Here is a 15,065-nt window from a genome sequence, read left to right as displayed (position 1 = left end):
ATATTTTCATTTGGATATCAATTTGGTATTTTAACGAGGAACCCATTTTGATATACAAAGAGGAAAAAAAATATTTCGTTTCAACATGTTTTTAACATGTTTTTCCAAAAACATCTAGAAACATCTAGACTAAGCTAAAAGATGAATGAACTAAAATGCCTCTAAGTCCATATCTAAGTCAAGACTATGACTTTTTAACCTATTCATAGTTAAAATAGGAATTTCAAGTACTTTTTGTCCTTATGGTCAAAGAAAATTTTGATACGAATCTTACTTTCATTTAATTTAATACTCGATAGCCTAATATATACTAACAGGTTGTTTATTTAACAAATTAGACTCGTATTATAAGAGTTCTATGGTCTTCTAATCAATGAATTTTGTGGTGATCATTTTCCTTAATATTTATAATTGTGAATATTTTTTTGTTCTTTATTCAAAGGATTAAATTAGATAAATAATTATATTTGTATGTATGTATTGATAAGCCATCAAAGTCTTTTGACACTCTTGAAAGTTATTTTGAACTAAACTTTTGGTAAGTGAATCTTGTATACTATTAGATCAATATTTAAGGTATAATAAACAAATCAATATTGAAGTTATAAATATAATATTTATATCACTCCTCATTCAAGTAAAATTTGATTATCAAACATACGAGAAGGCCCAATCAAGGTCCAATTTAGTGTTTGTTCCGTATAGAGGTAACAAGATTTGAGGATTCAATTGACAATCCTAAAAAAAACTATATCGAGGGTATATTGAACAAAGCTTATCCGATATTTAAGTCAGTAATAAATTAATATGAATCCAAAATGTAATAAAAGAATATGAGATTGTGGCTCACATGAATGAGCCACTATAGTGTGTAGTAAGGTGACCATTAAACCAAGATAATCACTAACTAATGTTGGGAATGCTTACATAGATTGCTCACATGTTATCGACCGATGATATTGTCCGCCAAATCATTGATGTTGCAATTATGAGTTAACAGCTCATTCAGACAGACATTACGATCGCCAGTTATTGTCGCAACCGAATGGACTGTAATATAATATAGAATCGGCATCCTTGTTGACAACATGTTTTCATGCTTGTGCAATTGGGAATCAATTAGATATATTAGCATATGAATGTGACGTGTTATCAGAGTCTACACGTCACACTTCTTGAGTGGATCTTCTCTCTTCTCATCTTATCCCAATCTTTTTGTTTGTTTAATGTTTTCCTCTCGATTTCTTCTCCCTTCCAAGATACCTTTCAGAGAAGAGAAAGAAGGCTGTCCGGAAGAAATCTTATCAATTTGTTATTAGAATAAATTTTTATATGGATTTGGTACCAAAGCTTGAGGTAGTATTATAGTTGATGAAATTTATGCTTAATTATTTAAATTTTATCTGTTTTTAGATTCTTGCGAAACAAGTAAAATTCAATATAGCTCAAACTCGGTACATCAAAAACATATCCAGTTCGGATTATACCAATCAAATTCCAGCATAATATAAAATCAAGCTATGAGCCCTCACAGAGTTTCCAAATTTCAATTAAGATCATACCAAGTGCAGTGGTATGGTGATCGAGAGAGAGAGAGAGGGAGGGCATTCACCTACGACCATATATTTTCACTTACACAAATCATCTATCAATCCATCATCCTAAAAAGACTATTTTATGGACATACACAAATCGACCCATCATTAATCTATTAACCTAAAATGACGGATCAATCATAGAGAGAGGGAGGCAATTCTCCTACAACCATCTGTTTTGTTCACCTCCACAAATCTATCAATTATTGATCATCAATCTATCAACCCACAAAGGCTGTTTTGTGCACGAACACAAATCTATCAATCATCAATGCATCAACCTAAAGAGACCGGCCAATCAATAACGTTCACACTTTATTCTAAGAGTTGACAAATATTTTATGATTTCTAGAGCTAATGTGGACCAGAAATCCTAGTCTGAAAGCACTTATGGATCGACAGAATTCAATACTCGGGTACACATTACAGCATGGCAGAATTTTACTGTAGAAGGTCAGTTTAATGATAGTATCCCTTTCTACCACAACCTCGTCAAAGTTGCCGGCGGACCGACCTCGTTATACACATGGAAATGTGCACGCGTTGTACTTTACTCACATGATGGAATTTGAGAAAATTATGGATGACTCACCATAATTTCCTCGTGTATTTTCAGTGCTGTTATTATTATTATTATTATTATATATATATATATATATAATCTATTTGTAGTCTGATCACGGTTTGCATTTTGCCATTTTGTTTGGAAAAGAGACTAACTGCCAAATTGTTCACGTTTTTCGTTTGCTGATCTTCGTAGCAAAGTCAATATTTGTGTTCTGAATTAACATAGTATATATATATATATATATAATCTATTTGTAGTCTGATCATGGTCTGCATTTTGGCATTTTGTTTGGAAAAGAGACTAACTAGCAAATTGTTCACGTTTTTCGTTTGCTGATCTTCGTAGCAGAGTCAATATTTGTGTTCTGAATTAACATAGTATTTTTTTTTTACCTTTGGGGAAAAAAAAATGATTTGCACGTGTGTTACGCGGTTTTGGAGTCCTATATATCGAGTAGAGTGTGTCTAAGGAAGGTAAACTCTTACTACCGATGACAGACCCCAACGAACAATTCGTAGTGGTCATTAAAGAAGATGATGCTGCCGACCTTAGGAAATCCCTCCTCCAAACTCACAGTGACGACGGATTTCTTTCGTCTAGAACAAGTGACACCAAACATGGCACTTCCTTCGCCAGGACTTGTCTCAATCTCAGCAATGCCATCTCAGGTACTCTCTCTCTCTCTCTCTGTTCTCGGGTCTGTGCTCTCCCTCCTTTGTCTCGCTTGTTATTAGTGCAAGTTCTAGTCCTAGCTTTAATCTTCTGCTAAGAATATAAGAACTTGGGGCCATTAATTAATCGGTTGCTGTTTCATGTGCAGGAATTGGCGTGCTATCGTTGCCCTATGCGCTCTCTCTCGGAGGGTGGCTAAGCTTAGCGATTTTTGTCCTTGTTTCGAGTATTTGTTACTACACAGGCCTTCTCATTCAACGATGTCTGGATGCTGATCCGTGCATCAAAACCTATCCCGATATCGGAGAGTATGCTTTCGGGCGCAAAGGCAAGCTTGTCATCTCTATCTTCATGTATCTTGAGCTCTACCTCGTCGCAGTTGGGTTCCTGATCATGGAAGGTGACAACCTAGACAAGTTGTTTCCCGGCGTTTGTTTGAAGTTCGCGTCGGTAAGCGTGCAGGGGAAGCAGCTCTTCATCTTGTTGTCTGCACTGGTGATTCTTCCTACCACATGGCCACGGAACTTGGGCATTCTCGCCTATGTCTCCGCAGGAGGAGTGTTGGCATCGGCAGTTCTGCTCGGTTCCTTGCTCTGGGCAGGCATCGTTGACACCGGGTTTCACGAGAAGGGCAGAATTCTGGACCTGAATGGATTACCCACTGCTATGGGCTTGTTCTTCATGTGCTTCACTTGCCACGCAGTATTTCCTACCATAAGTTCTTCGATGAGAGACAGCACTCGGTTTCCCAAGGTAAGTGCGGGAACTTTCAATTCTTTTCTTGCCTGCGCACTGGTTATCGTCGTGTTGAACCTTTCTTCTTGGCTTATCACAGGTAGTATCAATCTCGTTCGTCCTATGTACTATAAACTATGCTTTGATGGCAATTCTGGGATACCTAATGTATGGTGAGAAGCTGGAGTCCCAGGTGACACTCAATCTTCCTGCCGGGGAGCCCTACACGAGGATCGCAATCTATACGACACTGATAAATCCTATTACCAAGTTTGCGTTGGCAATGTCTCCAATCTCTGGGGCAATCGAACAACAGCTGGCACTTTGCCGAGGGAGAATGCCGGGGAAGATGCCTAGTCTCCTGATCCGAACTCTCTTACTCTGCGGCACGGTGGTCATAGCACTCGCCATTCCTTTCTTCGCGTACCTCATGGCTTTCGTTGGCTCCTTTCTGAGCGTGGTGGTCTCGGTGTTGTTCCCATGCGTATGCTACCTCAAGATTCATGGGGTCTCCCAAGTCCGGCGACTCGAGCTGGTAAATATTCTGGGAATCGTGGTTGTGGGATCTCTTGTTGCAGTAATTGGTACGTATTCGTCTCTGCGTGATATCATCTGCAACCGGTGAAGAACACTTGCGTTTTTGGAGGAAGAAGATGCGTTAGTAAAATGTAAAGCAAAGAAAGCTATAGCTTTGCTAATCCATAACGATTGTATGTCTTGCACAGGATCTCTCTGTATCTGTGACGATGCTCCATGATCACTCATCTACAATGATATGTTGATGTCATTTTTCTGAACAATATAGCAGAACGCTCACTAAACTTTTGTTACAAACCAGTTGTCGTCGTCGAGCATACATGGGAGCTTCAATAGAATCCATAGGGATAAGAGTAGGGCATTTTCATGTTCAACTTCAGTCCATCTAATATCTGGCAGATATCCTCGAAATTGATGCAAGATTCATGCCCTGAAATGAACCTACAGATCCGTCCACCCACTTCGATGCAGCTCGCCCCGGGCACCTTCTTCAAACCTTCTTCTCTCATCACCCTTCTCACCTTAGCTGCTTCCTCCCATGATCCCTCTTCCGAGTACAAGTTGGAAGCCATTACATAATTTCCACTTCGTTTGGGCTCCAACTCTAGTAATATCCTCTTCACATCCTTCCCGATACCTGTCACATCTTTAGCAACATGCAACTGACAAGCGCTAAGTAACGTCCTCCAGACAACTGCATCGGGTTCTAATGGCATACTTCGTATGAAGTGGTAAGCTTCATGCAGACATCCCTTGCGGCCGAGCACATCAACCATGGCACTATAGTGTGCCATCGTTGGATCAATCCGATGTTCTTCCACCATCTCATGGAAGAATCTGTAGCCTTCGTTGACCAGGCCGGCATGGCTGCAAGCACAGAGCACAGCGAGATATGTCACATAATTTGGTTTGACCGAAGCATTCCCCATCTGATCGAAGAGCTCGATAGCTTGGCTAGCGTAACCATGCAGCGCGAGTCCCAGAATCATAGCGCTCCAAGTCCATACATTCTTCAGCGCCATTCTCTCAAAGACACGGCTGGCATATCTTACAGCTCCACATTTTGCATACATGTTTACTAGGGCGGTTCCCAGCTGAACATTGAGCACCAATTTGCTTCCGATGAGTTGTCCATGAAGCCATCTTCCAAAGCTCAGGCACCCAAGCTCAGCTGCTGCAGAGAGCAAGATTGCATACGTGGTCTGATCCGGCTCAAATCCGCAACTCCTCATCTGACCAAAGATGTCGATCGATTCCTCCGGCAGCGCGTTGTCAGCGTAGACAGACAGGACGGTATTCCATGAGACCACCGTTCTAAGAGACATTCCATCAAACAGCCTCCGCACCTCATCCATCCGCCTGCAGGAGCCATACAGGTTCATCAGAGCGTTCTGCACGTAAACGACGGGATGCACGCCATTCTTTAGCGTATCTGCGTGGACTTGTCTTCCAAGTCGAAGACACATGATCTTGGCGCAGGCTTTGAGCACGAAGGGGAAGGTGAACCCGTCGGGTCTCAGCCCACGGCGTCGCATGTGGAGAAATACAAGTGTGGCTTCCCTCGGGAAGTCGCTCTGGCTGTACCCGCGGATGACATGGTTCCAGGAGGAGAGCATGGTGTCAGCGGCAGAGAGGAGAAGCGTGCTGGCATAGGACAGGTCCCCGCGCGGAGAGAGGGCGCAGAAGCGAAGCATCTCGCTGTTGAGGAACTTGTCGCCGGCGAAGCCGGAGGAATGGAGGCGGGCGTGGATTTGGCGGAGCTCGTCCATGGAACCGCACGATTGGAGAAGCGAAAGGCATCGCTGCTTCATACAAAGGAAGTTGGGTAAGAGTGACCGGATCGTTGCCGAGCATATCTTTTGTACTCCACTTTACATCAAAGTAGGCAGCGAATAGGACAAGACATTATTAGACCATTCGACGTCGCCACTCGCTCGAACAACTTGACAGCCATTAGCGTTCTACTCCGTCCATCATTAGTCGACAGCCATTAGGTTCACCCAGCGGCCTGAGCTCTCAATGTCAACGCACTTATGTGGCAACCAGTCGAAGACAATTTTATGTATACGCTTCTTCAGCTCAAAACAAGACAAACTTTATTGATACAATTCGATAATTTTAGTTCAAACTAAACCACCATGCGGTTTTTTGATTTTGTTAATTGTAAAATCATAAAAGAACAATTTCTATGACAGCCTTCTGCTCAACCAGGCCAAAAGCTAGCCAATCCAACCATATAACTTTTCTCAATTTCCACACCTTCTAAAACCACCAGCATGAATAAGATATTAAGCAGGATGTCAAGTGTTCAGCAAAGGTACACGCACAAGTAGTGATCACCAAATACCTTTGCTTCCACTTGCTATACAAGAGCAGGCCAAGAAGGAAATAAAATAAATAGGTCCAGATGAACAAAGTAGCTACACACTCCCAGTACTCCAGAGACCGCTTCAAGATGCTTGTAGAAGCTCCCTGATATCGTATCCTTGAACCTGTATGCAGCAGAAAAAACGGGGCTTACAGGTAACTAGGAATGTGATACATTAACGCATGCAAGCATGGTTTTATACATTTATATTTTAATCATTTGGAGGACGTCAAAAGAGATCATACATAACACATGACGATATGGTTTACTATTTGCTAAAATAATTACGATATCAAAAGAGATCATATATAACACATGAAGATACGGTTTACTATTTGCTAAAATAATTACAACGGAGATTGAGAAGATCTAGAAAGGAACGATCAAGTGTACCTGAAGAAAGGTGAGCAATAAAATCACCCCCGAGTTCCAGAGTGCATGTATGGTGATTGGTGTTAGAAGATTATGAGTTTGAGCATATGAAAATCCTAAAGCAGTCCCTGTTCAAATTCAATGAAACAAGAGTAAAATACTCACATTTTCAAATAAAGAATTTCGAATAAAACTAATTAGTGCACACATGACTGATGTGATATGTTATGTAGCTATCGGGCGCAAGAGAATTACACATTTTTTTTATAAAGATAATATAGAATCCTAAAACTAAAAAAGCTCAAAAAGCTTGTAAAAGCTACTCCTCTTCTTCTGGTTTTTGTAAGTTGTTGGGAACCCTCATGAAAGCAGATTGTATAATTAACCACAGTCATGCTTACATACTAGTAAATTGTCAACTGGAAAGCTTGGGAAACATTCACCACATTATTGTTTTTTGTGTAAGAAAAAACAGATATATTTACCATATTATTCATGTTCTCCAGTAGTATGTATAGAATCCGCATGCATTAAAATTTATATAATTTTTCTATTGCATTTGTTAAGAGTGCTGCAATATTTAGCTAGTTGAAAATTGACCCTAGCTTACAAAAGCATAGTTGAATAAAATTGTAATCAGATATGCAGACTTAAACAAAAACATTTATTAAAACTTTTAATAAACCCCCAAGACACTTTCTAACTGTTAGAGGAAACATCAAAGTTGAAGCTACACTCTGCTGCCTTATTTAATGAGGTGGACCACAGCTTACTGATCAAAAAGCTATTCCATAAAATGGTAATCAGAAAAGCGATGTAATCATGAACATATATAGAACTTTCGATCAGCCACAAGGCAGTCTCTGACTGTTAAACATTAAAGTTAAAGCTACACATTGTTGCCTAATGTAATGAGGTGGACCTCAGCCAACTGATTAAAGAAACAAAGTACTACCTAGGACAAACAGCTGTGGAAATTCTCCAGGAGTGAGATGAGCAATTGCGAATATGGCTGCACTTATAATCACAGAAATTGGTGTTGGCAAGCTGCATAAACAATGGAAATTCAGGAACCATGAAGGCATAGATATGCTATTGCACACAAAAAACACAGTAATTACTAAATCAAGTTCAGGTATAGGGTATCAGCTACCAAGATCCCACTGAAAAATTTATATAGCCCTGATTCTAAACATCTGTGAAGTCACATACATAGGTTGCAATATTAGTATGTGCCCTGCACAAGATTTAACTTCTATTCTAACTTGGATATAAATAAGATAATAATGGAAGTGGGAAGTTTACCTTGTCTAGAAGAAATCTCACAAGATGAAAAGAACTCAGTGCAGTGAAGTATGAGTTTATACTCTCGATACAATTAAACACAGTCTTTTCTTGTTTAAGGAATACCCATTTGGTTTTACTAAGCATACATGCGTGATTGGCCATGATATATTATATTTTCATATTACAACTAAATATATATTAATATATCAAAACACAAAACGTATTATCTTTACAAAAGATAATTAAAGTAAAATATCTTTTTATCTCAAAACATGTTTTGACATACACAGGAAGGTCTAGAGTCAACTATGATAAACGACTGTAACATCTACTAAAAACTCTGATATATGAAAAGGCGATGATGGTGAGCCAACAGCCAAGTGATTTACAATCAGCAAGGCTCAAGATCTAGCAATGAATCAGTGGTTTGCAACCACCTAAAGGGCGGTAGATGATGGCTCGCGGGTGGTGGCATGCATAGTATGTCCGCTTCTGCTCTCTACCCCTCTACTCAAGCTTCCCTTTTCCTTCTCCAATTTCACCCTCTCTCACTTCTCTTTCTTCCCAGCACTTCTCTCCTTTCTTCCCTTCCCTTCTTTAAGCATCTTAGCCTAAATCTGACATGATTGCAACCACACATCGTGAGGGATAAGGTTAGGTGTAATCAACATAGAATAGCCAAAATCACCGATCTAACCCAAAGTCACAATCCCTATATATTCAGTCAACTCTTGTTCGATTTGAACCTTGACTATCAATTTTTTGCAAATTCCATATTTCTCTAATTGGAGATGGCTGATCGCTAATAGCCAATTCAGATCTCAGTGCTACTTTAAAAATGTGCTAGACATTCTTTCTACATCAACAGCTAAAAGACTCCAATATGTTAGGAATAATTTGTCAAACAGAAATAAATAATTCACACTATAGAATGCCCCAAACAACAATTATAATTAGAATTGACAAATAAATAGAAATATACTGTTGGCACATGGAATGTACTATTTAGTTAGAGACACCATGAGAAATCCACGGAAGATGGTCTCCTCAAGAACTGGGGCTAAAACACCAGTAATGCCCAGTAGACAAGCAGTGCTACAACAAAAAGTAATTTCATAAAATTAGCCATGGATCTTGCCACTTCATTATCTTCTGTTTTCAGGATAGAGACAGAAAACAATACCTGATACCTGAAGAACCAATCAATGGCAACAATCGAATTAAAGCATCAGTCTGCACCAAATTATTCAATGAATTTAGAAACTTCCACAGCATAATACAATATTAAGTTAGTTTTTTTATAGTCTAGAAGTTACAGATTAAACTACTAATAAACAACTTAAGGTAGTAAATATATAATCTGGGGTGATATGTGGCTTAAATGAACTTTGAGAAATTAGGAAATATGAAATCTTTTATCAGCATTATCTATGACAGCATTTGGTAATTATGCTATGCAGGAATATTGAACTCAAGATGGAAAATTGTATCGATTATTATATTAATAGGTGTAGAACTCTTCGTGCCATCAGGTTTTGCAAAATTCGAACCTCTTCCATCATGACTGGCCAAGATGGCAAGGTGAAAATGTCAGACATATATTCAAGATAACCTGATCCATGCATTTGACTCTTTTTCTACAAATGAAATGTACCCCTAAGATTACCAATATATTTCTTCGTTACTGACTGATTATTCTTTATCATAACAAATAGCAAAAAAAAAACCCATCAATTTTCCTTAATGGTTCAGCTAACTGACCAACCAGATCTGAGAGAGTTTGGTTTATAACAAAAGAACATATTCCAATCCAGAAAAACACAAGACAACCAGGAAGCATATTGAACAGTTGTAAGAACTTAAAAGAAAATGATAATAGGTACTTGTACAGAAAAAATAAATTGTTTAACAACAAATGACCATAGGCAGGATCTAACCTCTCTTTGTGGATTTTCACCACTAAAGATGTTCAAGGCAAATCCTGTTAGTGCAATAGCAATTAATGCACCCAGGAGACCAACTCCTGCCCAAAGAAGCCAACCATCCCGTAGATCAAATGGTTCCTTCAAATCTAAGAGATTTCCATTGTAGTCATTAGACAACATCATTTTACATATCCCTCTTCTGTATTGTCAAATAATCAAAGAGCAGTGCTACATCTTAAATCACAACTTAGGTCACGGCCATCTCTTGTGATGCATGTCCTATATGAGTCATGACTTAAGTTGGGGCTTAAATCACAACAAAAACATTTCTGCTAATAAAAAAGTCTTCCACAAACACAAAGACAAGAAAAAGGAAAGATAACTAAAAAAGGTGAAAAATGATCAGAGAGAATGAAAAAGTTCTCTATCAACACATTGCAAATATTATTGTAGGTGGCATAAGTAGGAATATTTGTTTTTTTATTTTTCTTGAAAAAATTGTCTACATGCTTGCAATGCTAACATGATAACAATGGTTTAAAGATCCCATTAAATCCTTATAAAGGAGAAATTTTCTTTTTAGATGTCAAATAAATATGACAATAGGACAAAAAAGAAATGCACAAGAACTCACCATAGCGAAACACATCATCTGGAAGTGGCTGAAAGGTGTTGGTGATGCCATAGATCACTCCCAGCACAACTGCTGTTACAGAACTGCCCAAATAATACATGCAAATGAGATAAACCATTCCTAAAACTGGGAAAGAAACCAAAGAAAACTTAAAAAAATCATGTAGCCACAGAAAATAAAAAATCACATATGATAGAAGGATCAAGGATATACAGTCATACAATTGGCCAGCAAAAAGTATTTCTGCTTTGTCATCTAAACTCAGTTCCCTGTCTTGGAAGCCTAGATACGGCAAAAGTGATGACTCCACCAACCCTGTAAGAACAAAACTGTCTGGAAAATTTTCAGTTTTATTCTGTTGTTAGATATGAACAAATAGAAGATGCTTTCAAGTATGGTTGCAAAGTAGAAGAAAATTGTTATCAAATCCTTGAGAAGTGACATTGATTGCTTCTGTTTCCTCCCAATCGTATGCAATACAGATGACAATCAATGAGAAACATGGTTAAAGAAAAGGTAAAGGCGACCAATTTTCTTGAAAAGGAAATCAAAACCTAACTCGTATGACAAGCTTGCCGTAAATAATTTGAGATCAAGCAACTTGTACTTGGAAGCAATGGTGAACACCACCAGAGAAAGCATGGGAAAAACGCAATTATCATATTTCTTGATAACCAAACTTGGGTACATTTGCAAAATACCTTACTCCACATGCCATCATAGTAAGTGAAACAGTTTGCCAACTCCATGGCACATCCCATCGCCGAAGGACAGACCATTCCACCTCTGAATCCTATATAATATTTAGAGTAGTATGACGATTGTTCTGCTTCAAATTTATGAACATAGATATTTCAACGTAAAAATTTAATCAGGCACTTTTGGAAGTTGTGAAGGAGAAATTACAGAAAAGGGAACAAATTGTTCTCTAATTTGATGCCGCACCTTTTCAGATATTCTGGTCTTCAAATAACCTTTTGCTTTTTCTATACAGGAATCCTTAACCCTAGAAAAAGACGAAAATGATCGTATGACCCTAGATTTTAAAGAAGGGACAATACCTCGTCATCACCGGACGAGGCGGGTTTGAGCTTGTCATTGGCGTTATAAAAGCAGGCGGTGACGGAGTTGGTGATGGTATTGGAGAGACGCCTCCTCTTCTCGCCGCTCTGAAGCAACGGCAGCCATTTGGACTCGCGAAGGAGGGAGCCGCGAGTGGGAACGCCTACCGGTCTCCAGAGGAGCGGCCCAGGGCTTGTCGTAGCAACGTGCCTCAGGAACGCTGCCGAGGGTGGAGGTGGGCGGAGGAGGAGCGATGAAACCATAGAGAAAGGATAAGGGCGGAGGCGAGGTAGAGCAAAGAGAAAGGACGAGTAATTGGCTTGGCTCCACCAAACGTATACGAAGTCGGAAGCTTCGATACGTATGATGTGTGGAACAGGAATGAATGGGTGACGTATTAATCTGTGTATTAGGAATTATTTTTTAAAAATATCTAATAATTTTAATGGTCTTCGCCTTCGTTTATTTGGATATGGTGTAACTCTCGAAGACGCGAGGATGATTTGGATATTGACTTGAGAGATATCGATCATAATTAAATCGATCTCTTTGCATAAATCGAAGATAACTAAATCAATTTAACTTGATTTAAATTTGTGTATATAAGAAGTCTTCTACGATGATCGACTGGGTCTCGAATACTCTCAGTAGTCGTTGAAAGAGGTTTAGAGGCATAAAGACCAAAGTCGAATGAAGTTTTCGATATGATGTCTCCGATGCCTAAGTCAATAATGAAGCTATGAAAATTTTTAGTAAATATTAACACACCAAAGATAGCATAACATGAAGAACAAGCATGAGAGGCAAATCACTCCCGATGGTAGAGTTCAAAAAGCAACGACAAAGGGCTTCGATTATTCGCTCATTGCTAGTGAGGAGGAGGGTCGGTTGCAATCGGTATAGATCATAGTGTTCAGCTAAGTTTGACGGTCGGAAAGGCGACCACAGAATGCGTCCGGTGGTCGATTTCAAAGTTGGGGAGAATGTCCATGCGAATGTGGTAGTCGATGAGGAAGAAAAACTAATCTTGATGAAGTGTAACGGTGATATCGACACTCCGGAGGAAGATAGAAGATTAGATGACTAATTGTCGAGGGAAGGCAAAAGCATGAAAGATCGTCGAGAGGAGGAGCGCGAGTCTTGCTCACTTCTATGAGATATCGTGATAGAATATATGTTTTTTACGAAGGTTATCAAAAACTCGACATGTATTGCTTTCAAATCATGCTAGAAAAAAAAAAAGAATTAGTTTATCTTGATTGTAAGGATAATATTTGTAAGCGTAATTAGAGCTGAAAATTTTTTCTTAAGTTTTGTTTTGATCTGAGAGAGGATTCAACATGTGAGTTAAATAACACAATTCATATTTTCTTAAAGTCTATTTCTTTCGATATTTTTTTAATTAGAAACAAAGAGGTATTATAACCAAAAGCATCGCTTAAAGGATTTTAAAGCCTACTTCAAATAATATTCCTTTACTAGAAACAAATAGGTATTAACAAGCAAAAACATCGCTTAAAAGGATTAGATATCCGAGTAGAGAGTAACATGGAAACGCAAGATCTTAGTTAGACACAAGGGAATAAAAAAAGAAAAATGTCATTTTAGATTATGCACATTCCACTGCGACAAAGCTACATCATGCACCATTTGATAATACTACTCTAGCTTTCGATACATGAATGTATGTTAGTTCATACTTTTTTTTATGTCATCGAGCAAGCCAAGGCCATTATTTGTTCGAGATCATCTCAATACATCACATTCATGGCTCCTTTGACTTGTGACGATTGGCAGAAAATTTCTGAAGCTTTTTGGGTTCAAAGAAAATAGAATCATAAATGAGAATAAAATCATCCTTCATCTTTTATACTTGAAGAAAAATGGCAATAATACACTAATCCACCCACATCCCTCGAGACAAATTGAGATCACGATGAAACTACTAATCCACGTTCAAAAGCAAATAATAATCATATCATCAGAGTGAAAAATGTGTGATCTTACACCAAAAAACAAATTAAGAAAGGATGATTATATCATCGAATGCCTTCTTGATAAAGTTGGACAACTACTAAACCGTCCCATACCAGAGAATGCCAGAGAGAATATGTTTTACATATTCTAGTTTTTGTTTTATTATCACATAATAATGAATCAACAACCATCAAAGAAAATTATAAGCAATTATTAGAAGAATCCTGAATTAATGCAAACAAATTATCGTAATATCCTTTTTTATTTTTTAATCTTTTCTCATGATTATTTATTAACTTCTTATCTTCTCTTACTCATGCGTGTCTCAATCATCTCTCCCTCATTCATATAAATAGATTAAACTATGAGTTGAATCTATTTTCTTTTACTTGACTACCATATTATAAACAGATGGAATTTGGGTCAAATTGGATATCAAATCAACATACAAACTAAAACGTGTTAATTTGTAGACTAAACCTGATTTATGTTATATGACTCTCTTAATTCTTTTTTTTATTATTAATATGTGACTATTCTTTTAGTCCTCTTTTGATTTTCTCGTTATGTATGAATATGTGGCATATGTGAGTGACTATTCTTTTAGTCAATCTTTTCGATTTCATTAGCATCAATTTCCTAACTTCCTAAGTTGTCCTATTTTAAACATTCAAGGAAAACTTACAATTGTTTTGTAGGGTTCTAAGACCATATCCAAATTTCTCCTCTAGTTCATCCGAGATCCATCAACTCTATCTCTATATCAGACTACAAAAGAGGCCTTTAGATGTGCTAATTAGTGGATCACTCACTAGTTCTACTGTCGTTCTCTACGATGCTTTAAGCAAGTGCCCACTTTAGCTAGGATTCTCTTTCTTTTATGCCTGTTTTGATAGAAAAATATTCAGTGGGATACCAAATATTTTAGGAAATTGCTTCCTCAAGAAATGTAGTCTAGAAAGAGGACCAAATCATGATATTTCCTTGTTTTCCCTGTGGCTATATCATTATCTCTCTTCTTTCCTACTTCTTTCTTCGATGTGGTTATGGTTTCTTCCAAAACCCACTCAAAGTCTCCTGAAACTACAGGAGACATATTTATATCCATATCCAAGTAAATAGTCCTCCATACAACATATTATTTGTTCAAATTATTTTTGATGGAGGAAGCATAGTCATCCAAACAAGTTCAAAATCGTCTGGCCTCAGAAAGCAGCGACATCCGCTGTTGCTATTTTGCTTTGCTTCAAAGTAAATAGACACGCTTGGACGAAAAAACAACTTAATCTGTATTTTGCATGCAACTATATATCTCTTCAAAATTATATTTTTT

At 38.0% G+C, this 15,065-nt stretch overlaps 3 protein-coding genes across 3 annotated transcripts; 1 reads left to right on the top strand and 2 right to left on the bottom strand.

The window, feature by feature from the left end:
* Nucleotides 1-2,631: 2,631 nt before the first annotated feature.
* On the top strand, nt 2,632-4,370 carry LOC135641064 (amino acid transporter AVT1I-like). The gene is made up of 3 exons (XM_065156073.1): nt 2,632-2,831; nt 2,984-3,588; nt 3,671-4,370. Exons 1-3 carry the CDS (start codon nt 2,654-2,656, stop codon nt 4,193-4,195), a joined length of 1,308 nt encoding a protein of 435 aa, XP_065012145.1. The 5' UTR covers nt 2,632-2,653; the 3' UTR covers nt 4,196-4,370.
* A 66-nt stretch (nt 4,371-4,436) lies between these two features.
* Nucleotides 4,437-5,876, bottom strand: LOC135641483 (pentatricopeptide repeat-containing protein At2g36730-like). Its single transcript, XM_065156844.1, has one exon. The coding sequence runs from the start codon at nt 5,874-5,876 to the stop codon at nt 4,437-4,439; it is 1,440 nt and encodes a 479-aa protein (XP_065012916.1).
* Nucleotides 5,877-6,367: 491 nt separating this feature from the next.
* LOC103990050 (uncharacterized) lies at nt 6,368-12,089 on the bottom strand. Its single transcript, XM_009409079.3, has 10 exons — nt 11,755-12,089; nt 11,395-11,486; nt 10,915-11,022; nt 10,694-10,776; nt 10,072-10,205; nt 9,318-9,367; nt 9,137-9,229; nt 7,803-7,894; nt 6,869-6,975; nt 6,368-6,599 (listed from the first exon to the last, which is right to left on the bottom strand). Exons 1-10 carry the CDS (start codon nt 12,016-12,018, stop codon nt 6,558-6,560), a joined length of 1,065 nt encoding a protein of 354 aa, XP_009407354.2. The 5' UTR covers nt 12,019-12,089; the 3' UTR covers nt 6,368-6,557.
* Between the last annotated feature and the right edge of the window lie 2,976 nt (nt 12,090-15,065).

This window comes from Musa acuminata, chromosome BXJ3-6 (genome assembly GCF_036884655.1).
Source record: "Musa acuminata AAA Group cultivar baxijiao chromosome BXJ3-6, Cavendish_Baxijiao_AAA, whole genome shotgun sequence".
Taxonomy (NCBI): Eukaryota; Viridiplantae; Streptophyta; class Magnoliopsida; order Zingiberales; family Musaceae; genus Musa; species Musa acuminata.
The sequence above is the reverse complement of the archived record's forward strand: the minus strand, read 5'-3'. Positions and strand labels throughout refer to the sequence as shown.